The 26,295-nt window shown below is 39.4% G+C and overlaps 2 protein-coding genes across 2 annotated transcripts; one reads left to right on the top strand and one right to left on the bottom strand.

Annotated features, from left to right (window-relative positions):
- Nucleotides 1–4,758: 4,758 nt before the first annotated feature.
- Nucleotides 4,759–11,691, top strand: si:ch211-63p21.8 (kelch-like protein 33). The gene is made up of 4 exons (XM_053619679.1): nucleotides 4,759–6,146; nucleotides 7,712–8,660; nucleotides 9,618–9,788; nucleotides 10,189–11,691. Exons 1-4 carry the CDS (start codon nucleotides 5,399–5,401, stop codon nucleotides 10,727–10,729), a joined length of 2,409 nt encoding a protein of 802 aa, XP_053475654.1. The 5' UTR covers nucleotides 4,759–5,398; the 3' UTR covers nucleotides 10,730–11,691.
- Nucleotides 11,692–13,999: 2,308 nt separating this feature from the next.
- On the bottom strand, nucleotides 14,000–21,674 carry LOC128604493 (kelch-like protein 33). The gene is made up of 4 exons (XM_053619661.1): nucleotides 21,145–21,674; nucleotides 15,070–16,009; nucleotides 14,816–14,986; nucleotides 14,000–14,709 (listed from the first exon to the last, which is right to left on the bottom strand). Exons 1-4 carry the CDS (start codon nucleotides 21,620–21,622, stop codon nucleotides 14,190–14,192), a joined length of 2,109 nt encoding a protein of 702 aa, XP_053475636.1. The 5' UTR covers nucleotides 21,623–21,674; the 3' UTR covers nucleotides 14,000–14,189.
- Nucleotides 21,675–26,295: the final 4,621 nt, after the last annotated feature.

Consider the following 26,295-nt stretch of genomic DNA (forward strand, 5'->3'; position numbering starts at 1 on the left):
CATAAAAACAAACAAAAAATATGTTGTATCTGTGAAACGTTGTCAGAAAAACAAACAAAAAAAAACGGTTGCTGAGAAGTCATGAGGTGTCGCACGATTTCCATTTGATTCCTTCTTTCCATCCATTCGCTAGCCTCAGACAGCCTCAGAGCAACTAGCAGAGAGGTTAAGGCTTTCTCTTGTAGAGCGCTAGAGGAGCAGTGGACGAAGAAACAAGGCTTTTTTTCTGCAGAAGCAGCACAGGGGCTGTCCTCTTTGTAAATGAGTGTGTCAGTAACACCAATGACGTACAGTCCCACCACTGTCAATAACACTGAACTTTTCTATTAAGTACCTCTACATCTATACACACACCTACAGACATAATCTATATTATAGACGATGTATACTGACTAACCGACCTTACCGGACCATGTCCAAGCAAGTACTGTACAGCATTAGCTATAATGCTACAGGCATGTTGGGCTTACAAGTGAGCAGCTTTGAGAAGCTAGCAAAATCATCCAGTGAGTGCAGGACAAGAGATAATATGTTAGAAAATGTCACAAGGGACATGTGTGTGTGCTCCTAACTTACAAGCTAAACAAAGCTAGCTACCTGTTGTGCTTAGTCTCCCATTAACGGTATTGAGAGCACAAGCTTCTGGTGCCATTACCTTGTACATCAACTTACAGAGAGAGGGTTTACCAACATTCAGAAACTTCCACAGAATGTCTTGTGAAGCTTTGGGCCCTTGACCTCTTTATTTGTCCACGCTCGTACGTGGATGATAGTTTTCTTGTCTATTTTTTGTCAGTTTCTTTCTTGCACTGTCATTTGTATTGCAGTTTAAATGGAGCATATATTCAGATGATAGTGCTGAATTTTGAAGTTTTCATTTCTTTCTTTTTTTTCTATTTTATTTGATAAATTGTGTTGTCCAAAACACATCACATGAGGACTGTAGTTATTAAGACCCCAGTATAGCCAGTTGCATTGCCTTTTTAGTTCATATCAATGAATTCTGGTAGGTGTGTTTAATAAAGAGCCCCTTTTCTCAGTTTTGCAGGATTATATTTGTCTCCCTATGCGACACTGTATTTGTAGAGCTGAGTGGTGTTACCATCTCGCACACTATACACACCAGCCAATAGTGTCCCGTGGCACCGTTCACCCAGCATGCATTGCGTTTCCCATTCCCTCAATGTGAGCAGGAGGAATCTTATTTTCTCCTCTCGATGCCTGCAGTATTACTTGTGCAAATTTTCTGCATGTTTGAAAGACTTGCAATTTGATATCTAAGCATCGTTATTACTCGTTTTTGTGTCCTAATTTCAATGCTTTTTTTGCATTGCTTTCTTTGACATTTTGTTTCCCGATGTAACCTAACTCATTTAGCCCTCTCTTTATACAGAAATGCCTAACAGATTCTAATATATATTTGTATTTCATTTTTTTGGTATAGTATTTTTATATGTTAAAGAGTTAATCTGTGATTTTTCGGAGGTTACTATTGGATAAAGGCAGAATGACATTTGGTGGACTTCATTGGAATATAATTGTTTCAATTTTAACCCAACTACTCATAGCATGCTAAAAACTAAACTAGTATGTAATTGGCCAAAATTTATAAAGGAAACAAAAAAAACAAAAACCAAACCCAATGGCCTCGTTCTAATAGGAGCCAGTATTAATTTAGGGGAAATTTTAATATTGTATATGTTGTCTTCCATGTGTATATTACATCTAATACAGTGTGCTTTTTTTTTCTTCATTTTATTTATTTTTATCTAAAGGCTTCCTGATCTAGAAGTGGCAGAATAATGTTACAGATTTTAAATAACAAAATTTCTTTCTTTTTTTTCCCAAATGAAAATAAAAGTAAAAATCCAAAACTTTCTTTAAAATCTGTATGGTATTTATGATATCATTGTTAAAGCTAGAAAGGGCTGCCTAACACATTCCGGTTTTTCCCAAGCCAGAGAGTTGAGAGGCCTAAACACAACTGCGAGCAGAAAAGATTGTACCTCTAATTTTATTTTGTTTGTTCATTTTTTATTTTTTATATATTTTAACTGGTGTTATTACTTTAATTTCAGAAAAAAATGCCTACACCGAATGCATATATAGGGTTACTCCTCACTAATTGCTTGCTCTGTCAGCATCACCCAAGCATAGGTGCCAACATCATAGACTTTTTGATAGATATTTAAAAAGTCATACTCTTTAGTAAAGTGGTATCTTTTAGGAGTAACTTAATGTGTCTAATGTTCACTCTGCTATCTGAAAGTCATTCCTTTTTTTTGTGAATGGCAACAAACTTCATCCTGTATTTTTCTGCTGCTGTGGATGCTAAAGCACTCATTTTTATAACCCCGTTCAAGCCTTGTCTTCTTATAGTTCTTCTTCGTCACTGAACAGCACAGCTGTTAGATGGAGGTGAAATGTTAATCCATGAAGGTGTGTTGCATGGTTCCAATGCATTTTCCATGCTTTCCGTGTCGCTCTCCAGTCATTTTCCCCTCAAGACTTTAAGATCTCAAACTGTTCCTGTCATAAACCCTCTATTTTTCCTAAGCTATTCTCCTGAACATGTATTGTGAACAATGCAGTGTCTCTGTTGTATTGATTTTTTTTAAGTGCTGCAAGAGCTCTTAAATGTTTGCTAACTATCAAATGTGCTTCTGTTGCTTTTTGTGCATCTCTGGGATTCGATGGTTAAAATTGATCATTGCAGTAAATCTGAATGTAAGTAGTGCCACCGACAAAATGTTTACTGAAAACTCCACCCTTTTCATTCATTAAAATGTGTGTGCTTTTATTATGTAATACCGTGTGTGCTGCTTCTTTTCAATATTACTGTAGGCATATAATAATGATTCTTTCTTTATCACATATACCTATGCACAGTGAAATTCTTTTTTTCACATTCCCCAGCATGTCAGGAAGCTGGGGTCAGAGCACAGGGTCAGCCATGATAGAGTGCCTGTGGTGCAGAGAGGGTTAAGGGCCTTGCTCAAGAGCCCAACAGTGGCAGCTTAGCAGTGCTGGTGCTTGAACCCCCAACCTTCCGATCAGTAACCCAGAGCCTTAACCGCCAAGCCACCACTGCATCGTTTGAGATATATACTATGATGTCAATTTTGAGCAAAGCAACAAAACAAAACAGGCAACCTTATACATTAAATTATTTCTTGAGAGCAGAAACCTCTTGTTACCTATTTTATTATGATGTTATGAAAAAAAATCAGAGTTTTAAGCTGAAGAATTTATAGATCAGAAAAAATGGTCAGAATTGTTTGTCTGAAAAAGTCAAATGGAACACAAAATTTAAGTGATTTTTTTGATAAAGATAAAAAATACAACATAATGAGGTTCATATTTACAAAGGTTCAATCTAGAACCTAAAGTGTTTTAAACTTTGTCCCCCTTAAATCTGCCGTTCTTAAACTGGGGTTCACGTGAAAATTCTCAAAAGTTACATTTCTACTTTGTCATTCTTTATTTATTTTGTGAGTGTATTAAGTCTGATTTAGCCAAATCTAAAAGAGTGGTATGTGTGTCAATATAGTAGACATTATTAAGCATTATTAAAATATAATGTATGTCAATCACAATTCACTGCCATTATGTGGCCTTAATGAGATTGCTATATTGATATTACAACTACACCATGATTCATGTATGTACAGGCTAAGGATATGGAGAGGGGCCTGGGCGGTGTTCGGGTTGTGAGGTGGGGTGGGGGGTACTAGAACTATTTGTAATCGTACTAGTGCAGTATGTCAGCAGAGTGAAAAAATCTAAAAGAGCATCTATTCACTCTTAATTTTAATATGGCTTGTTTGAATGTGAATCCCAGAAACATTTAAAAAATAATAGCAAACAGCGATTTTCATTATATTGATTTATAAAATAAATGAATAAAACAAAAGAGGAGATTGTGAGAATCTATTACAACCCATTTTTAAATCAAGTGGCCCCACATGGAGTCAGGACCCCTAGTTTGGGAACCCCTCTGCCTTAAAGCTTTTCTGTAATGTTCTATACCATATTATAACCACTTTAGCAGTTAAGAAGTAATTGTAAAAAAGTATGGTACCAAAATACATTTCAGCTGCATTACAAGCACTGTCAGAGCCTGTGGTGAGGGGACAGACACAGTCCATAAGGTCAAAATCAAGGCAGATATGATCAAAAGCAACTACAAACTGACCTAGAAGGACAATGAAAACTGAAATTAAGAGGTTTAGAATCACAGTATGTACAGTGCACAGATACGCCCCCAAACAAATTAGTTTTTATACAGCAATGCCCTGATTTACTAAGATTCCAAATAACAAGTTCTGATTATAATTATTAATTCCAGACTCAGTTAGCTGGTGTGTTGGGCGTGATTTACAAAGAAGAACCGCATGAATGGTCTCGTGGAAAGCAAGAGGACGAAACAGTATATAAAGTCAATGGCCACTAATTAAAGGCAAACAGTCAACAAACTGTTCAAACTTATGCTATGAACATAAATTAAAATAAAAGAGCATAGACATGAGTGTGTGTGTTCTGTTTATGAGGAAGCCTTTTCAAGGGCCGTTTTAAATGCAGTTGGCAACAGACATGAGAGCCTGTGGAGAATAAATAATATGAAACTTTACCACAGTAATAAGTCATCTTCACATCAAGAGAATTTCTAATTATTTTATTAAGGCATGATTTAGGTAAACTCGGTCATCATTAAGGCTTAGTAAATGGTTTTATTTTGTCTTCAAGTGGTGTAAAGGGGCTTCTGCAAATTTAACACCTGCCTTTCAGTCATATTAATTTGCATATGTAATTGCCATTTTCAACTGAATTTTAGTTAGTTATAGTTATAGGTAGTTGTGCGTGCATAATTGTATATGTTGTGCATGCATAATTAATCACTTTGCAGTGGCACCACCCTGTATTTTGTATATTTAGGTAGAAACTATCCAAATTCTATATTCATTAAGGGAAACATGCAAAATAAATAAATAAATAAATCACACATCCTCTGTAGACCCTGTTTGTATCATGACAGCATGACCCTGTCAGCTTACATGTTTTTGCTGGTGTTATCAATTTGTCAAGAAGACACTAGGGAGAGAAAGTTTTGTGATTGTGGGTCACTGTTTAATATTACTGAAGAATGATCTAATCTTGCCTGAAAATGTTCTTGGTAGTGGACTTTTGGCCCCTACTGTCTCCCACTTGCTAAGACTGCAAAGGCTCAACAAGGTCTAAGGACATTCGATCTACTGAAGCAAAGTCTAAAATTAGAATGCTGTTTACCTCAGGAATTAATCATGGTGGCACTGTATAAACAGATTGCTGAAAACAGAGAGGAAAACTAACAATACAGACCTGCATTTGCTCACTGTCGTGCAGCAGTTCATCAACAAGCATGGAGTTCACAAGGCGCTATCTGCCTATGGAATGGGAGGAGCGGTGGAGAAGAGAGAAAGAGCAAAGGAAAAAGGCGATGGAGGAAGGAGGGGAAGAGTTTGAAAGGGAGAGCAGGAGGTTGACATGGATTAGGACCTACAATGACAGCAGAATGGGGATGAATGAAAGGGATGACATAAAAAATGAGAGAACAATTCAGGGGATGATGAACAAGTGGAATGACAAACAAGAAACACAGAAGTACACTAAAGCCACGTACCCAACTGAGATCCTCCAAGCAATGGAGGAGCTGAGGTGTTGCTCTGTCCTTACTGACCTGACTCTTAGTGTTGAACATGGACTTACTGTCCATGCCCACTCTTTGGTCCTGGCTGCTGTAAGTTCCCTCATCCATCAGATGCTCCAACAGCGGAATGGAAAGAACAAGAACGAGATATTATTAAGTGTTGGTCCAGAAGTATCTGATTTGGGGTTATCTGCAGTGTTGGAATTTGCCTACTCTGGAAACATAGCTGGTCTGAACAGCCAATCTTTAGCTCAGATTCAGTCTGCTGCCCTCTATCTGGGAGTTCCCAGAGTTCTGGAACTGTGCCAAGAAGAAGAGGAGAGGGAAAATGCTGAGAAGAATATGAGAAAAATCGTTGGTGAAGAGCACGGACAGGACAATCTTCAGTCCATCAGGCACCTGTGGGAAGAGAGAGTGGGCTGTGATGTGGAGCTGGAGGCTGAAGGAAGAATATTTCATGGTAAAGATATGCCACACTATTAATCATATGCTATAGATTTGTTCAATTTATATTCATTAGAGGTGTTGAACCAGGTACATCAAGAACATTAATGTATAGGAAAAATGGTAGCTGAAGGGGATAAAAGCACAATTCAGGGGTTCCAAATGCATTTGAAGTAACAGGCCACATTATAACTAGTTCCAAGTTAGGTGCAAAGAACAACAAAATAAATAAATATCAGTTTATTAGACCTCTAACACACATATAATTCCTCTTAAATGTGTTAATTTCTCACTTTATCTGAATTGTATATGCTCAGTGCACAGATGGATTGAACATAAGTACAGTCTGGTCCGAAAGCAAATCCAATTCTTTTGTTTTTGCTATATACCAAAGACATTTGGGTTTGAGATCAAAAGATGAATATGAGACAATAGATCAGAATGTCAGCTTCAAATTCCTGAAGACATATCTAGATTTCCATCTAGATATGTTATACAACTTAGGCACCTTTACTGGCAGACCATCCAATCTTTCAGTGAGCAAAAGTAAATTAAAGTAAATAACATTTAATATTTGGTTGCATATCCCTTGGGTGCAATAACTGCATCAAGACTGTGACCCACTGACATCACCAAACTGTTGCATTCTTTTTTTGTGATGCTTTTCATTTCTAAAGTGATCAAAAATATTGGAACATGTGACATAGACCAGGAAATATCAAGAAATGAAAGCTGAAATTCAGATCTAATGTCTCATATTCATCTTTTAATCTCAAACCCAAATGTCTTCGGTGTACAGCAAAAACAAAAGAATTAGCCTCGCCCTTCCAATATTTTTGGAGGTGACTGTATATCTTCCACACAACTGATGTGCAGACTGCAGTTCATTACCAAAAATGAATTGAATGAATGAAAATTGTGATTGCATAAGTGTTTGCCCTTGTTGCTGTGAAAGCCCCACATGAGTTATTTTGGAAAGAGACATGGTTGCAGAGTCAAATTATTAGCTTAGCTAATGAAGAATTACATTTTATTAACACTTTTTGTCAGTAGCTGAGTTCACTTCAATTTATTCTATTTTGCCACCTAGTGGAATAACAGAGATTAGCTCTTTTTAATATTTAAATTTGGTTATGGTCCACAAGACATACAGTATATTTGATACCCCTGACATACACTCTTAAAATGTAATGTGAACGTAATGATCTAGAACCCTTGTTTGGTTTGTCCTTTTGGGGTAGTGTGAAGGTCAGTAGTAGCTCAGTGGTTAGGCTGTTGGGCTCCTGCTCATATGGTCATGAGTTCAAATCCCACTACTGCTGGGCTTTTAACTCTCAACTGCTCCACTGTATTAATAAGATAAATGTACATTGCTCTTTATATGGGCATCTGCCAAATGCTGTAAAGGATATACTACAACAGGGTGTTTTGCTATCAGGGCAGGTTTCAAGTCTAACCCAGCTAGGAAGCTGTCATTTTTAAAAGAATACCAAAACAAATTTTAAAAAAAAACACACTAAGTATAGCATACAGGATACTGCTATTACAATGACCTTGATTTACTTTTTTTTCCATTTCTAGCACATAGGGTCATCCTGAGTGCCAGCAGTGACTACTTTCGTGCAATGTTTAGCAGCGGTATGAAGGAGACCCACCAGAACTCAGTCTCCCTGCTGTTGATGGGGGCACCTGAGCTAGAAGCCCTTCTTCACTGCTGCTACAGTGGAGATCTTTTTCTTGATTGGGGTTGCATTTTCGAGCTCACCTCCACTGCTCTTCAGTTCCAATTCCAACCTGCTCTCTCACTCTGCCTCAACTACCTGAAAGAACAAATGGATGTCCACAGCTGTCTGGATGTGGCTTCTTTTGCTGAGGCTTATATGCTTAGTGACTTGTTTGAAACAGCTGAAGACTTCATCCTCGTGCACTTCCAGGAAGTTATGGCTACCCCAAAGTTCCTGGAGCTGCCAGCTGAAAAGCTGTTGGACCTTCTGAGACATGATGCCTTGTGCGTTCCATCTGAGCTGGCCGTTTTCCGAGCGGTGGTGGCATGGATCGAAGCAGATCCATCCCAAAGGTTGTCTCAAGCCCAGGAAGTAATGACAGGAGTGCGCTTTCCACTAATGACCTTCCGTGAGTTTCGTGAGGTCCGAGCCGTTAACCTGCAGATGGAGTGTAGTGGTGATGATGATGTGTATCTGTATGGCACAGCACTAAAAGAATTTGGATTCGGAGACTGCAGACCAGTAGTTCAGCATCGCATACGTTACCCCAGAGATGTTATTGTAGTTGTTGGAGGAGATCAACTAAATCCAGATGAAGGTCAACGGCTTCCAAGCAAGCAGCTGTGGTTTGTTAACTCCCTGCGTAGTGGTACAGGATTGGTCAAGGATATAGAGTGGAGGATTTTGGGTGAAATGCCAGAGCGGGCCAGGTTCAGGCATGGAATCAGTATACTCAACAAAAAGCTCTATGTGGCAGGAGGCTGCTATTACTATTCTAAGGCAGACACAATGAAATCTGCATACAGGTATTATATAGTTAAAATATGATTATAATCTTATGTTTCTTATCATGACTTCCAAAACTTACAGATTTACCAAAAAAATGTTCATAGACTATTTTTACACAAATAGTGCATGTTTTTTTTTTTCCATTTGTCACACCATTTATTTTTCATATAATTAACAATTCATTTTTTTTATATTAATTTTTCCACATGTAGTTAAATTTTTCAGATGTAATTTTCCCACTAGTAATTATTTTGTCACACGCAGTTTTATCACATGATGAATTCATTTTTGCATATTTTTCACATGTATGGTATGTGGTTACATTTTTCAGATGTGATAAAAAAAAATTTCACATGATTCATTTACTGTATTTTCACTTTTTTTTTTTTTTTGGCCAAAATGCTTAATATATTTTCATGTGATTTTTCACACGATTCATTAACTTTATAATTTGTGGTAAATTTTTGATTTGACATGATTTTGATATGATTGATTTGGGTGTCACAGTGGCTTAGTGGTTAGCATGTTTGCCTCACACCTCCAGGGTTAGGTGTTCAATTCCTGCCTCTCTGCCCTGTGTCTGTGGAATTGGTCAAGTTCTCCCTGTCCTTCTGGGGTGTCCTCCCCCAGTCCAAAGACATGCTTTGTAGGCTGATTGGTATTTCCAAATTGTCCATAGTGTGTGATTGTGCCCTGTGACGGGTTGGCACCCTGTCCATGATTGATGAGCAATGTCAGAAAGTCACATTAAATATTAATGTGTTTTCACATGTGCTCAGTCACACATCCTTCACATAATCACAAACTGATCATCACATGTGATTTTTCTGCAATGCACTCTTTTGTTTTGTATTTGTTTCTGTTCTGTCCTAATCTCCTTTTCTCTTACATTATGCACACACACCCACACCCACACACCCACACCCACACACACACATACACACACACACACACACATACACACACTGGCACAGGTATGACCCTTTAAATAACTCATGGGAAAGACTGTCAGATATGCAGGAGCATAGGAGTAACTTTACCATGGTGGTGAGGGGGGACAGTCTGTATGCTGTTGGAGGAGACAGGGACATCAGCACTAATTTGGACAGTGTGGAAAAATACTGTGTAGAAACGAACACATGGAGGTAAGAGACTGTAAGAAGCTTTGCTTAACATATGTAAGAGTACACAAGTTCCATTTTTAAACATAATAAAATCATCATGGCAACCAACTGACAGCAAGAGAAATGTGCTATGTTATAAAAGTATAGGTGCATATGTTACATAAGTATAGAATATGCAATACGTCCTGCCATTCCATATATGTAGCTCACATATACGGTATATGTAAAACCACCAATGTTTAAAATATGCTTACACTGAATGAATTGAATGAAGCAACACTAGTGGCTACAGGCTAAACTTCTTAAATTTAGGAATCAAGACTTGATTTGAAGAAAAATTATTTAAACAGATCATAGTGTAGGTAATATATTGCTAAATTGTATATAGTGAACAACAAATAGCTTGTCTGTTTCATTTTAGCTCCACACATTCGCTGGACCAGCCTCTGAGTGGCCATGCAGCTGTTGTCTGGGAAGGAGAGATTTTTATCGCAGGAGGTTTTAATTTAAAGTACCAGTGCCTGGTGTCCACATTCCTCTATCATCCGGAACAAGGTACGACATATCTGGCAGACATGGCCCACGACCGAGCTCAGCACTGCATGGAAAGCTTGGCCAAGCGCTTCTACGTAGCTGGAGGAGTGTGTAACTTGCGAGAGTTCTACACTGATCAGTTATCCTGTGAAAGCTATGACCCTATAAGTGATGCGTGGACCGCATTCACACCTCTTCCTCTCTGCCATGTTGGAGCTGCCTCAGCTGTCCTGGAGGGGAAGTTGTATGTGCTGGGTGGTTATTCTCAAGAAGATTACAGTGAGGCTAGATTGGTGCATCGCTATGACCCTGGAACTCAGAGATGGGAGAATATGGGCAAGATGGCCGGCCCTGTCACAGACATTCGGGCTTGTTTACTCAATTTACCTGCTCATCTGAGAAGGTCAGAGGGACAGAAAGATCTGTAAAATCCATATTCCATCCCATTGATTTTAAAGCAATACAGTTTTTACAATTATTGTGAATTACAGAACATACACCAATCAGCCATAACATTAAAACCACCTACCTAATGGTATCCCCCTTGTGCTGCCAAAACAGCTCTGAAACATCGAGGCATGGACTCCACAAGACCTCTGAAGGTGTGCTGTGGTATCTGGCACCAAGACTTTAGCAGCAGATCCGTTAAGTCCTTTAATCAATGTTATTCACTTCACCTGTCAGTGGTTTTAATATTATGGCTTATATATTTTCTTTTTGTAAGCTATCATTAATATAAAACAACAGCTTCCCCAGCACATGGAAGTTGTGACATGTTACAGAGACTAAAATGAGTTTAAGATAAATATAAAAATAAAAATAAAAACATTTCATTAAATGCACTGAAGCATGCGCATGATTAATGTTGGAAATATTTTTGTAAGGTCTCACTTTTAAAATGTAAAGTGATAATTTTGTGATTTTTGAGCTTTGAACATGAAACTGAAAAAAACATTAAGTGGAATCGGAAAAAAGCATGACACATTTTGCGTTATTGATAATAAACACTGCATTGCAATTCAATAGATCGAAATTATATTTCACTTACAGTATAGTGTAGACTCAATGAAGAATGAATGTTTCCCTATATCATAGAATGTTGCATTGTAAAGTGTATTTTAATTTATTAAATTATTTTTTTTATCACCATATTTTTAGTCCAGTATGATGATTCATGTTTACTGTATTAAATGTTTAGAACATAAGACAGTACGATCAGTGGAACTGCTGTAAAACTGCCTGATATAACTGTTCTGTAAATCTATTATACGAAGTGAGTTATGAATTGCTTAATGAGTTAAAATGCAAATAAATGTTTTAAATGTCTTTTTTATAATTGTTGGCCTTGCTTGTTAAACCTTTATGCTGATATCTAATATTCAGAAGCTGCAGACCAACAGAAGATGAACACTAAATACAAATTAATCCCTGTTTTTCCTGCTTCAACACACCTGATCTAAGATCTAGGCTTAGCATAACAAATTTTGGTGTAGTACATAATTACATAAAAACAAAGACATTAGAGTAAAAAGAATTCACACAATATGCTGTATTATATTGCACATGGTATTCTTCTATTATGAATGATTGCTTATTTAATCTATTATATTGCAGTATACTACAGAGATACTTAAACCTGTGTGTAACTAGAAATTTATACTTTACTCTTATTCAGTTTACTTATGATATTTATCCTTTGACCATTCCTTACTCATTACAAAACCAAAGCTCATAACCAATAAGATCATTGGTAGTCATAACAGACTACCAATTCAGTTAATCATGTTTCTGTGCATTTTAACTTCATTTATTAACTTTATTTATATCACATGCCTTAATATTTAGGACACAGTGTTTGAATAAATCAGTATTTGAAATAGATCTAAACATTCAATCGAAACTGAGACATTGCTGAAACATTGCTGAGGCATATCAGTTGCACTGACTCATTCAGTCCTGTACACCATATGTTTTCCTATATTTCTGGCCCTTGAATTACTTTGAACTAATTATCCATCATACTTTACAGATGAATAAGCAACAGTTGGTCATGTCCAGTGTTGGGTAAGTTACTCAAAAAAAGTAATCCACTACAGATGACTAATTACTACTTTAAAATTGCAATTTGATTACATTAATGATTACTACATGTAAAAAGTATCTTCAAGTTACTTCCAAAACCTATGAAACTTACAAAAATTCACTACAAAAAAGTTGGATTTTTCATAAAACGTGCCTTGGGTGTTGTCACTGTTTGTAGAACTACCAGGCCAATGGAATATAAAACTTTTTTTAACTAGTTTGGTTTTTTTAACTAGCTTTTTTGGCTAGTTTGGTGTCGCTAGCCAAGGGGAGGCACAAGTAAGCTATGGGTTTAGCTGCTACAGTGCCGTGCAAAGTACATTATCTTTCCTTACGCTCTGCTCATATCATGTTCACATAAACTGGAACTCATATAGACATTTACACACCTTGTTTTCCTGCTCAGCATGAGAGGATGTTACTATTTCAGTTACAACCCCTTTGCTGGTTTTAAAAAAAAAATCTACGTATATCCATTTCTCTTCACATAGACTATATGAGCTAGCATTTGGCAGAATTGAGATCTGTCAGCCAATACGACATGAGTGTTTCCATGTATTTTTCTGTAAACCCTGTCTGATTGGACTCGCCTCCGTTCACTGAAGATATAAAATTATTACACAGCTGTCTTCTTTTACTGATGTTCAGACAAACCGTAGTGTGGAGAATTATTCAGGGCTAAAGAAAAAAATTTGGGGGGGCTACAACATTTTACTTAATATTGTTTTCTTTACAATAAATTTGTAATGCAAATAATGTAATTTTATTGACATCAGTAACTGTAATCAAATTGTAGAAATTTAAAATGTAATGAGTTACATTGCTGTGTTATCAAAAAAAGTCATTAGAATACAGTAACGTGTTACTTTGAAACGTGTTACACCCAACTCATGACATCATTGTCATTATATTTTAAAAAATGCAACAAACATTTTCTGTGGTTAAAAAAAATGTTTCCAGAAATAGTAATGGGAATAATAAGACAGTTTCACAGGTGGTTTGATCTTGAACTTAGGTGACTGTTTGGTGTAGATTTTTGCATATTCTCCCTGTCTTCATGTGGCTTTCCGCTGGGTTCTGTGGTTTCCTCTCACTGTCCAAAAACATGACAGTAGGTAGACTGGCTATACTAAATTGCAAATGAATGTCCCATCCAGAATGTATTTCCACCACATACCCAGTGTTCCCAGCATAGACTCGAGATCCACTACAACCCTAAACAGGATTAAGCAGTTACTGAAGATGGAAAAAAAAAAAAGAAGAATTAAGTTTTACTGGTTTTCCATGTAACGGTGCTCAACGAAGACTTGTGTGATATATTAAGGCTCCGCTAATAAGACACGAAAGGTTAAAACATGTCCAGTGGCCTACACTGAACACTGTGTATGCTCTGTACACAGGGGTGCCAGCATCTCACACCAGTCCACAATATGTGACAAACAGCTTAGTCACTCAACATCACAACACAGTATTTGTGTAAATGAACCACAATTAGTCACCATACATCTTCAGAACTCTTAAAATATGCAGTTAGAAGACCAAAAGAGATGTGTCATGAAGTATATAACTTTATTGTGAAAAGAAAATATGAAAGCAGTTGTTGTCTGACTAAAGCACTGTTAATTTTTTTATATTTTGTGGTGTTTAACATATTTAATTATATAAAGTGTATTTACAGGTATGGTAATGCATCAGAAAATATTACATTAAAGAAATTATACTCAAGTGTGTGATTGGAGATTATATGACAGTTTACAATTAGCTTTATTTCTAACTAAATTTTAGAGCTGGATAAACCAAAAGTCTTTATTGTCTAAGGTGATGAGGTAAAGCCAGTACACAAGCAGCAATATATGTGTTAGAGCCAGGGGTTCCACACAAGTTCTCCCAGTGCTGTGTTGCAGGATCAAACCTATGGACCACTTTTGTGTCGCTGTAATCTTCATGGCAATAGCCACCAATGATATAAATCTTTCCTTCCAACATTGCAGATGCTGCACTGACATGAGGCAAAGACATGGGCATAATGGTATACCAGTAACCATTAATTGGATCAAAGAACTCACAGGCTAGCTGGTCAAATAACTGTCCATCCACACCTGAGACTCCACCAGCTACGTATATGCAGTCTTTCAAGCTCTCCATGCAGTGCAGAGCCCGGCTCTGGGACATATCTACAAGGTTTGTGGTGCCTTTCTCTGGGTGGTAGAGCAGCATGGATGCCAGGCACTGGTATCTACTGTCAAAGCCTCCTGAGATGAAAATCTCTCCATTCAATACACTGGCAGCATGACCACTTAAGGATTGATCCAAAGGGTGAACAAAGCTGGAGAAGTTAACAAAAAAACTTGAGTTATAGTAAAGTGTCTGTTGTCAAAATTCTTGATAAAATCACAAATTGAGTTCACTGTTTCAGTGTTCATCATGCTTACCTCCAATAATCTGTAATAGGACTGTAGACCTCTACACTTCCTATGCTGACCTCTGAATCGTTGTCTCCACCTATGGCAAACATTTTTCCATCCAAAACTACAAGAGCAAAGTTGCACCTTCTCTCATTCATATCAGCCAACTTTTGCCAACTGTTTTGGATTGGATTATACCTGTAGAAGAGGGTGAATATCACAAATGGACCGGAAACTTTAAAAGATCTAGCCGCAATTTGAGTATAGTCTTGGTACTTTACCTATAGGTGCATTTCATAGTGTCCTCCTTTCCGTAATAATGTCGACCACCAACTACATATAGTTCCCCGCTTATTACTCCAACACTATGACAGAATCTTGGTTTCTCTGGTAATTCGCCCAGTTTTCTCCATTCAACTCTTTTCATTCGGCCAACATAGTTACGGAAGGAGTTGCTGAACCATATTTCCCTACAGGGTATGCGTTTATCAAGGTTTTCAGTGATCCTTTCACCACCAACTAGGACCAAAGTTTCTTTAGGAAGGTAGGTCCTAAAGCCTAAATGGGAATTAAAGGTACTGGTACAGAACTCTTCAAACAGAGACTCATAAAGGTCCCTATTGCTGACTTGTGGCCATGACATTATAACCTTCACTTCTCTGAATTCTGTAAAGGTCATGAGAGGAAATAGGACAGCTCTCATTAGATCACTGGCTTCTTTCACCCTAGTCTTTGGATCAGCTTCAATCCAAGATACGACTGCTCTGAACACAGACAGCTCTGATGTTACACAGAGGCAGTTGCTACTCAGATATTTCTTCAGCTTCTCCACTGGCAGGTCCTGAAACTTCAGAGTGGCTGCTACATCCTCAAAATGCCTAAGCATAAAGTCTTCTGCCATTTCTTGCAAGTCACCCATTTCATAAGCCTCGGCAAAAGCAACTACATCCAGACATCTATGAGCATCCATTTCCTGCTGCATGAAATTGAGGCAAAGTGACAGAGCCGGTTGGAATTGGAACTGAAGAGCAGTGGAGGTGAGCTTGAAAATGCAGCCCCAATCAAGAAACAGATGTCCGCTGTAGCAGCAGTGAAGAAGGGATTCTAGTTCAGGTGCCCCCATCAACAGCAGGGACACTGAGGTCTGGTGGGTCTCCTTCATACCGCTGCTGAACATTGCACGAAAGTAGTCACTGCTGGCACTCAGAATGACCCTGTGTGCTGTAAATGACCAAAAAAAAACACACAAAAAATCTGTTTGGTCTTGATTGGTTTCGCTGAAATGTTCACGTGTAATTTTCAGTACACTTCACTATAACGTCCACAAATAAGCATCTATTACTATACTGTATGTACTACTGCTTTCATAATGATTTCATATCAGGAAATAATGAAGCATATGCATTAACACTCACTTAGTCAAATATACAGTACTGTGAAAAAGTATCTTGATTTCTTCTGTTTTTGTGTATATCTCATACTAAATTCTTTCAGAAATTTAACCAAAATCTAACATAAAACAAAAGCAACCTGAGTAAACACAAAATACAGTTTTTAAATGATAATGTTATTTATTGAAGCAAAAGATGTATCCAATATCAGCTAGGCCTGTGTGAAAATTTATTTGTCCCTGTAGTTACTAATTCTCCAAATCTATGTAACTGCATTCATAATGGGGTTCAGATGGACTAGACACAACCAGGCCTGATTACTGCAAACCCTGTTCAATCAAATCAACACTTAAATAGAACTTTTTCAACAGCATGAAGTAGGTTAAAAGGTCTTACCCAGAAACACACTATGCCAAAGTTGAATGAAATTCCAGAAATTATGAGGAAGAAGGGTTGGAGGTCTGAGAAGGGTTACAAAGGTATAACAAAGGCTCTGGAACTTCAAAGGACCACAGTGAGAGCCATTATCCCCAAATGGAAAAACTCGGCACAGTAGTGAACCTTCCCAGAAGTGGCTGACCTTCCAAAATTCCTCCAAGAGCACAGCAACGAATCCAGGAAGACACAAAGAGCCAAGGACAACATCAAAGGAACTACAGGACTCTCTTGCATCAGTAGTCACTGTTTATGAGTTCACTATCAGAAAGACACTTGGCAAAATGGCATCCATGGAAGAGTGGTGAGGCAAAAACCACTGCTTACCCAGAAGAACATTAAGGGTCATCTGAATTTTGCTAAAACAGACCTTGATGATCCTCAAACCTTTTGGGAGAATGTTCTGTGGATTGATGGTCAAAAGTGGAACTGTTTGTCAGAGAGAGGTCCTGTTACATCTGGCATAAAGTAAACACAAAATGGGGATGCTTTGCTGCTTCAGGGCCTGGGCAACTTGCAATAATTGAGGGAAACATGAACTCTGCTCTCTACCAGAAAATCCTAATGGAGAACGTCCAGTCTTTAGTCCGTAAGTTGAAACTCAAGCGCAACTGGATTATGCAGCAAGACAATGATCCACAGCATAGGAGTAACTCCTACTCCTAGAAGTAAGTGAAAGACTGATCTCCAGTTATCAGAAGTGTTTGGTTGCAGTTACTGCTGCTAAAGGTGGCACAACCAGATTTTAAGTTTAAGGAGGCAATTCGTTTTTCACATGGGTGATAGATGTTGGATAAGATCACTTTTTTGCTTGATTAAAAAAAAAAAAACTGTATTGTGTGTTTACTCAGGTTGCCTTTGATTTATGTTGTATTTCGTTTGAAGATCTAAAACTATTTGATATGTGATATACATAAAACCAGAAGAAATCAGGATGGGGCAATTTGTCACAGCACTGTAAATAATCACTGGTGGAAAAAGTACAAAACACATATACTTGAGTAGTAATACTGTAGTAATAATTGAATTTAATTATCTACAATTGGGGGGCATGGTGGCTTAGTGGTTTGCGCGTTTGGCTCACACCTCCAGGGTTCAGCTCTCGATTCCCACCACAGCCCTGCATGTGCAGAGCTTGCATGTTGTTCCCGTGCTTTGGGGGTTTCCTCCGGGTACTCTGGTTTCCTCCCGCAGTCTAAAGACATGCATTGTAGGCATGTCCAAAATTTTCCATAGTGTATGAATGTGTGTGTGATTGTGCCCTGCGATGGAGTGACACCCCGTCCAGGGTGTACCCCACCTTGTGCCCCGTGCCCCCTGGGATATGCACCAGGTTCCCCACAACATAGTAAAGATAGGTACAGAAAAATGGATGGATGCCTACAATTAACACAAGAAATTAAAAAGTTCTGTACCTCAGAAATGCATTTTTAAACAATTCTGTAAACTAATCAAGTGCTAAAGTAAACACCACCTCCATTATCAACAGTATGCAATGAGGTGATGCAGGATGCAAATGCAGTTAAGCTCTTTATTAAGAGGCAGGCAGACAAAACCAAAATGTGTATCACAAGTATCATCGTAGTGAAAACAAGCAAAAGGTCAGGCAAACAGCAAACAGGATAGACTAGGCAAAACCAGAATCAATAAACAGGAGGACAACAACAGGATCAAAAACCATGAAACAAGAAATGAGGTTTAAAAGCTTAGTACGGGTCTGGCGGAAATCACAGAAACACACAATACTTGAACCAAGCACTGAACCAAGACACATGAGGGGTTTAAATAATTAACATAATCAAAGGTAAAACATAAACTACTGTGAATAATGATGTCATGTGAGGGAGACAACCAATAACATAACAAGGGCGGAGACAGGACAGAAACCAAAACAAAACACATGTCAAAAGTAAACGGTGTCACTGACAACCCGGAAGTACGTGCTGTTATGCTTCGGGCAGTTCATGCATGCTGAATGCTTCGGCACACAGCGCAAGAGGAAAGGCACCAGGCTCCCCCCAAGGGCACTTCTGCCGTGGGCACTTCTGCCGTGGTGGTCTGGAAGCAGATGGTGGGTCAGCGGCAAATTTGCTGGAGTCAGATGGCTGGGCTAGGACATGATTGCTAGGGTTCTTCTTAGGCAGAAACCAGGCTTCAGAGGCTGCATCTCCGGACTCTGACGTGAGCATGTTGTGGGAAGCTGTGACTGCATTCTCTGGTGTGAGCATGTCGTGGGAAGCTGTGACGGTAGTCTCTGGTGTGAGGAGGACATGCGAGGCCATGCCATTGGCCTCAGGTGTGAGCAGAGCTTGGTGGGCTGTCTTGTCGGCCTTAGGCATGTACAGCGCTTGGTTGGCCATCTCGTTGGCCTCTGACTGGAACTGAACCTGGGAGATCTTGTTGTCGGCCTCAGGCATGAGCTACACTTGGTAGGCCATGTAGTCAGCCTCAGGCGTGAGCAGAGCATGGTGGGCCAATTCATCAGCCTCAGGTGTGAGCAGTGTAGTTGGCCGTCTCGTTGGCCTCCGACTGGAATATGGCTTGGTAGGCCGTCTTGATGGCCTCCGACTGGAACATGACTTGGTTTGCCATTCCGTTTCAATCTAGCAGGAACACGGCTGGATAGACCACTTCATAGGTCTCACACTGGGGCTCAGGAGATGAGCCCGCCACGTTGACCTCAGCCTGGAGCTCGGCAGGGGAGACAACCTTGTTGGTCTCAGCATGGAACTCTGGGGATGAGGTCACCACGTTGACCTCCAGCTGGAACTTGGCAGAGGAGACCACCTTGTAGGTCTCAGGCCAGAGCTCTGGAGATGAGGTCGCCACGTTAACCTCTGGCTGGAGCTCTACAGGCGAGACCACCTCGTGGGTCTCTGGCTGGAGTTCTGGAGTTGAGGTTGCCATGTTGACCTCTGGTTGGAGCTCTTCCCACCTCGTGGATCTCTGGCTGGAGTTGGGCTGCGGAGGTCACCCTGTCAGCATCCTCAACTCCATCCCTCTTCTCCTCGTAGAAGATGCTGAATGGTCGACTGGGTTTGTCTGACAGGCTGGCCATCCCCAAAAAAATTTCCAGGTTGAATTTAAAGTCTGCTTTATCATAAATCGCCCTCATTAGGCAAATGAACTTAGGCCAAGGTTACCTGTGGTGATTAAGAGCTGAGTGAGAGAGCCAGGACAGCAGGAATATGAGCCATTGTCTCTCTTCAGTTTTGGGGTTTATAAAATAGATTTGGCTTTGAAGAAAGAATCCTTTCCAGAGGATCCTCAGAGCCATTGAAGGTGTTTGGTGGATACATGAAGGTCCACTGTGGGAAGTGAACAGAATCAAACACTGGCATGGTGATCCTGGTGTAGCTCCCCTCTTGCTTCCCTGCTGCATCCATAGTATAGGCGAAGTATTCTGTCAGGTATGCAAGGAGGTGATGCAGGATGCAAATGCAGTTAAGATCTTTATTAAGAGGCAGACAGACAAATCCAAAATATGTATCACAATCTTAGTCAAAACAAGCAAAAGGTCAGGCAAATGGCAAACAGGATAGACTAGGCCAATCCAGAATCAATAAACAGGAGAATGAAAACAGGATCAAAAACCATGAAACGAGAAATGAGGTTTAAAGGTTTAGTACGGGTCTGGTGGAAAACACAGAAACACACAATACTTCACACCAAACCAAGACAAATGCAGGATTTAACAAATTAACGTAATCAAAGGTAAAACATAAACAGCTGTGAATAATGATGGCGCGTGAGGGAGACAACCAATAACAGAACAAGTGTGGAGACAGGACAGAAACCAAAACAAAACACGTGTCAAAAGTAAACACTGAGTCACTGACAACATGAAAGTGCGCGCTGTTGCGCTTCGGGCAGTTCATGCATGCTTCGACACACAGCGCGAGGGGAAATCATTGGCAGATATATAGTACGTGATATAAATTAAATATGCATATTGTTTCAAATTCCACCTGTGTTATGAAACACAAGTTTATAATGCTGTGGATCTTACTGTGTGCTTGAACTGATCAAATTCCTGCAAGATCATCAACCATTTTTATAACCTCATACCAATACAGCTGGCTGGTTTGAGTTGGTTTGTTATATTTCACATATTGTTGATCTCAGGGTTTTCCTGTACAAGAGTTTATACAAAATAATGTGTCAAATAAAAAAAACATCCAGCAAGCACCTTGTTGATGAGAGAGGTCAGAGGAGAATGCTTCAAGCTGACAGGAAGGCGATGGCAACTCATATAAGCACACTTTACAACCATGGTGAGCAGAAAAGCATCTCAGAATGTACATCACATCAATGGACTACAACAGCAGAAGACGACATAGGGTTCTGCTCCAGTCAGCTAAGAACAGGGCTTGCAGTTGAAGAAACATTGCCTGGTCTTTGTCCAATCTTCAACTGTTCAATTTCAAAGCATATACTGTATATAATATGCTTATTTGTGGACGTTATAGTAATTTTCTTTACTATAGACCATAAATCTCCAAATAAAAATTTTTTTTTATTTCTCCATACCACAAAATATTCTTCCATCAGCCTCCACCTCCACATCACAGCCCACTCTTTCATCCCACAGCTGCCTGATGGACTGCAAGCTGACCGTCTTCTGTTCTGCAGCAGTGATTCTACTATTTTTCTCCTCCATCTTCTTATCACCATCATTCTTTCCCTCTCTTTCTTCTTCTTCTTTGCAGAGCTTCAAAACCCTGGGAACTCCCAGATAGAGAGCTGCAGCCTGAATTTCAGCTAAAGATCCTCTGTTCAAATCAGAAATGGTTCCAGTGTAGGCGAACTCCAACACTGTAGATATGCCCAAATCAGATACTTCTGGACCAACACACAAAAAAATATCTCTCTCATTCTTTTCATTCACTTGTTGGAGCATCTCCTGGACAAGGGAGCTCATGGCAGCCAGAACCAAAGAGTGAGCATGGAAATGAACATCACTTTGAGTTCTTAGGGTGAGATCAGTGAGGAAAGACAATCGTTTCATTTCTTCCAAAGCTTGAAAAACTCTGTTTGGGTAGGCTGGGTAGTAGTATAGCTTTTCTGGATATTCTTCATATTCCTCACTGGTTTCACTGTCAGTAGCATCTTCATCATTATCATTATCAAAGGATGTCTTGTCAAACTGTCGCTTGTCGTCATCATCATCATTATCACTAGTAGGAAAAAGCACATTATGACTGTCACTATTTTCCATTTGCTTCTCACTTCCCTGTAATAGCTTCAACTGTCTTGCCACCTTGTTGTCTTCTTCAGGGTTTTTGTCTTCCATGGTGTCATTCATGTCTGTTCAGCCGCTTTCTTGAATTTTTTTTTTTGCTTATGTCTCTTTTTCCTTCCTTGTCTTCTCTCTCTGTTTTCAAGGATGCTGGTAAGTCACATAAAGGACAAAGCTGAGACAAAGCCATGACTAGCCTTCACCTCTTTTTGGAACTCACTTTCTCCTCATTCTGTATTCCTCCAGTAAAAACTGTTGTATAACCGATACCTGTCAAGTACTTGGTAAAAAATTAACCCACTCCAGTCAGTATGTTCACAGTGTTTCTGTTCTCTTCTGCCTACTTTTCTAATACTACACAAGTCTCTGTGACTGGAGCTCTTATGTAGCCCCTCACACACCAAGCAGTATGCTATTTTTACCTTATCTCAGAGGAGTCTTCATATTATAGCCAGCTTTTGAGCTACATTCTAAAGTCATCTTAAGTCATCGGATGTGTTTTACTTTTTCATTTGCTGCTGATCAACACGAGATTTAACATCATGGTGATTTATGCACAAATTGAGCCCTGAACACTCATCAGCCCCATTTTCCTTAGTCATTTCCTTAGTAGTGCTCCAGACATTACTAATAATACTTAATGTTGCTAAAGCTTTAGCAATTCCCTAGTCTCCACTCAAAACTTTCATATTTTGAGGATGAACTTTGAAACTGGTTGCAGCTCAGTGTAAATGTTGTTTACTGTAACAGTAACTGTTTCCTCATCTTGACCTTGGCTGTATAAGAAAGCTTGGGCACAAGGCTGAGGGAGCATGTGACAGCCTGAGGGATTAAATCAGAGGCATAAAATTCTTACTTAGGCCGTTGGAATCAAGTTGCTCCTCCACAGCCAGAGAATGATATCTGGGTCAAGTCGTAGGAGGCAAGGTAGCCACAAGCCTTTAGTAAATAAACAGCCAGAAGTCATTCTTGCTCGATATCTGAATTAAGTACCAACTAATCTGGTTTCAATGGCACTGCTTTCTATTATTGTTGTAAAGAATACTCATAACAATTTATTTAAGAACTCAGAGATTTATTTCTATTTAGTAGTGTATTTAACAGGGACAATGAGCGGTCCATGACTGCCCCAGAATTAACTACAAAGCTAAATTTAATCTCTAGTCCCTTAGATAAACTTTAAGGGGAACATGGAAATTAATGCCCCTATATGAATGCAGTCAAATCCAGACTTAATGCCCAACAGCAAAATATCTAATGAATAACCCATGCATTAAGTGACACATAACACACTGTGTATCCACTTCTTTCTGCAAAATGCTGTGTTCAAAATAACCTGCACCCCACAATTAATATTTGATGAAGCCCAGCAGTGAACCTCTCCATCTAATGTCTAATTTTCAAAACTGTTTTTTTATTTTTTATTTACTTACACCACAGGTTTCCCATAGGCTTCAATTCCAGAGACTGATATGGGCTTTGCGAAACAATTTTTGGTTCTGCAGTCATTTCTGTGTTGATTTGGATTTATGTTTGGGATCATCTTCCATCCATCCATTTTCCATACCACATATCTTACATAAGGTCATGGGGGAGCCTGGAGGCTATCCCAGGGAACTCAGGACACCAGACGGGGGACAACCTGGACGGAGTGCCAACCCATCACAGGCCACAATCACACACCCATTCACACACTATGGATAATTTGGAATGCCAATCAGCCTACAATGCATGTCATTGGATTGGGAAGGAAACTGGAGTACCCAGAGGAAACCCCAGATGCACAGAGAGAACATGCAAACTCTGCACACACAGGGCAGAGCAGGGATTCAAACCTCTGAGGTGTGAGGCAAATGTGTTAACCACTAAGGCCCTGTTTACACTAGTGCATTTTTATTTTTAAAACGGTGTTTTAAAATGAAAATGATCCTCGTCCAAACTGGCGTTTCTGCTGTGTTTCAGAAACGATCTCTGTCCACACTACATGACCGAAGATGCATGTCACATGACCATTCATGGACACTGGGCAAGCGCATACAAGTGTAAACAGGAAGTTGGTTGCTAGTCCAAACCGGCATTCCATGTAGGGCTGACGCCGCTTGAAATGAGATTTTTTGGCCGATTGCTCTAATCATAGCTTGCCTCTTGCGCATGTAGGCAGCTGCAGTATTATAAAATACAGAATTTAATTGCACAATGGCTGCTAAGAATGACAGCAAAACTAGCAAAACTTGTGGTTCAGTCTCCGTGTTGTTGTGTATACGATCAAGGTAGTGTAACGGTCATATGGTAGGGGCTTGACGAATCAGGGCAGGATACACAATGATCCAGAAGACCCAATTATGGGGTGAATGTGGGCGAAACCATGCCTTCGTTTTCAAAAGTCTTCATTTTGGTCTGTTTACACTGAAACGCGAGCCCGGAGTTTTCAAACTAGGGTCTTCATCGTTTCCAAAAGTCTCCGTTTTCGACGGTCGAAAACTCCGGAGTAGTGTAGACGACAGGCGTAACTGTAGCAAAAATGATACATTTTAAAACAAAAACGCACTAGTGTAAACAGGGCCTAAGTCACTGTGCCCATCAACATCTTGTAAAATAGTATTATTAAACCTAAAAAAAATCCAGATATGCCAATTCTTAACCTCCTAGCAGAAGTAACCATAGGATTAGGTTATTTACAAAGCCTCTTCGGTACATGCAATTTCTTTGGTCCTTTTGCTGAGTTATTTCATATTAGGTAGTAAACATAACATAACAATAGGGTTGCTATTAGAACCCAGCATTTGCTTTAATTCTTCTGCTGCAACTCAGCCTTTGAGTCGGTTTTACAGCTGGATAGAACATCACTGGACAGAACATAAAGCTGTTATGAATTCTTAACTGATAGGCTAGAGGCAACGTGAAGGGCTGAGAGAAAATCACTAAGTACCTTGTTTCTCACTTTATCCACAGATTTAATGTGTGGCATAACTTGGTCCTGAAAATAGGTAAGCTTAGCTGACCAAATCAGCTAACTAATGTAAGCCTTTTTTCGGGTTAGGACTGTTAGTCAGGTTACTTGTTTTCTGACTCCATATAGCAATGAGTATTGATTTTGTAATTTATTGTCAGGTTTGTCTCCCCATGCTTTGGGGGTTTCCTCCGGGTACTCCGGTTTCCTCCCCCAGTCCAAAGATATGCATTGTAGACTGATTGGTATTTCCAAGTTGTCTGTTGTGTGTGCATGTATGTGCAGTTGTGACCTGTGATGGGTTGGCACCCTGTCCAGGGTGTTCCCCGCCTTGTGCACCAAGTCCCCTGGATAAACTCCAGGCTTCCCTGTGACCCTGTGTAGGATAAGCAGTATGGAAAATGGATAGAAGGATGTTAGGTTTGTTGATGGTGGAATGGCTGGCCACTTTATGTCCCACGGTGCCCTCATGTCTGCAGGGCCGGCGCTACCTATAGGCAGAGTAGGCAATTGCCTAGGGCCTCGGGCTTGGAAGTGGGGTCTCCATAACCATAGCATCCCTATACACTAGTTGACCAATCGAGACGGGCAGCAAAAGACTAGGCTCTTTGTCCATTGGATGTAGATGAATTGTCACTCACCTGTAGTGAAGCCAATTAATATTACCATTTCAAAGTGGGTCCAAACAAAGGCATGCAAACAAAGTGCAGCTCATGATGCAGGTATGTGATTTGTCATCATCTATTTTGGAGTGATTGGAGTGTATTCTCAAAATAATCTGGGCCTTGTTCTGTCAATCAGCGTCATTTCGGGATAGATAATTTGCTGGTTTATTCTGAGTTCAAAAGAGCGTGAGAGCTGTTGACGCATGGAGACTGTCAGACACTTTACATTCACGCATACAATGAAAGTATCAAAATACTAAAGTAAAAGTAAAGAAGCTTGTAATCAAAGTCAAAGAGCAAACACACTAGAGTATTTTTAATGTTTCAAAAAAAGTACCTCACCTGTGTGTATATCTTCTAAATTCTGCAGATGTTTACATTACTGCTCCAACATAAAACTTCATTTTAATTTTCAAATCATAAATACTGTTGTTATATTCATTGACAAATAAGCATACAATTTTATGAAGAAATTAACTATTCTTTCTGCTTAGTAGTTTGTCTATTTGAAGTCAAGTGGCTTTTATTATCATTTCAACCATATACTGCTGGTACAGTACACAGTCAAACGATACAGTGTTCCTCCAGAACCATGTTGCTACATAAAACAACACACTACCTACGTGAGACGACACATTCTACATAAAGTGCATGTGTAAACATGTGCAAACAACACAAGACAATACAGTACTACTAAGACAGGACAATAGTCACAGTAAGTGACAATGTAGCACTGACCAGTACACAGTTCAAGTATGGAAGTGTCAGATATAACAGGTGGTGCAAAAAGATAGGGTTAGAATAACAATATAATAATAAAAAAAATC

This window comes from Ictalurus furcatus, chromosome 29 (assembly GCF_023375685.1).
Source record: "Ictalurus furcatus strain D&B chromosome 29, Billie_1.0, whole genome shotgun sequence".
In the NCBI taxonomy this organism is placed as follows: domain Eukaryota; kingdom Metazoa; phylum Chordata; class Actinopteri; order Siluriformes; family Ictaluridae; genus Ictalurus; species Ictalurus furcatus.

Excerpts from the sequence above, each read along its gene's own strand:
- LOC128604493 (XM_053619661.1), bottom strand. The coding sequence starts at position 21,622 with ATGAAACGATTGTCTTTCCTCACTGATCTCACCCTAAGAACTCAAAGT. Across the intron at positions 16,010-21,144 it reads TGATGGAAGAATATTTTGTG|CACACAGGGTCATTCTGAGT; the intron begins GTATGGAGAAAT and ends GGTCATTTACAG. Across the intron at positions 14,987-15,069 it reads ACTATGAAATGCACCTATAG|GTATAATCCAATCCAAAACA; the intron begins GTAAAGTACCAA and ends CCTCTTCTACAG.
- si:ch211-63p21.8 (XM_053619679.1), top strand. The coding sequence starts at position 5,399 with ATGGAGTTCACAAGGCGCTATCTGCCTATGGAATGGGAGGAGCGGTGG. Across the intron at positions 6,147-7,711 it reads TGAAGGAAGAATATTTCATG|CACATAGGGTCATCCTGAGT; the intron begins GTAAAGATATGC and ends TTCCATTTCTAG. Across the intron at positions 9,789-10,188 it reads GTAGAAACGAACACATGGAG|CTCCACACATTCGCTGGACC; the intron begins GTAAGAGACTGT and ends GTTTCATTTTAG.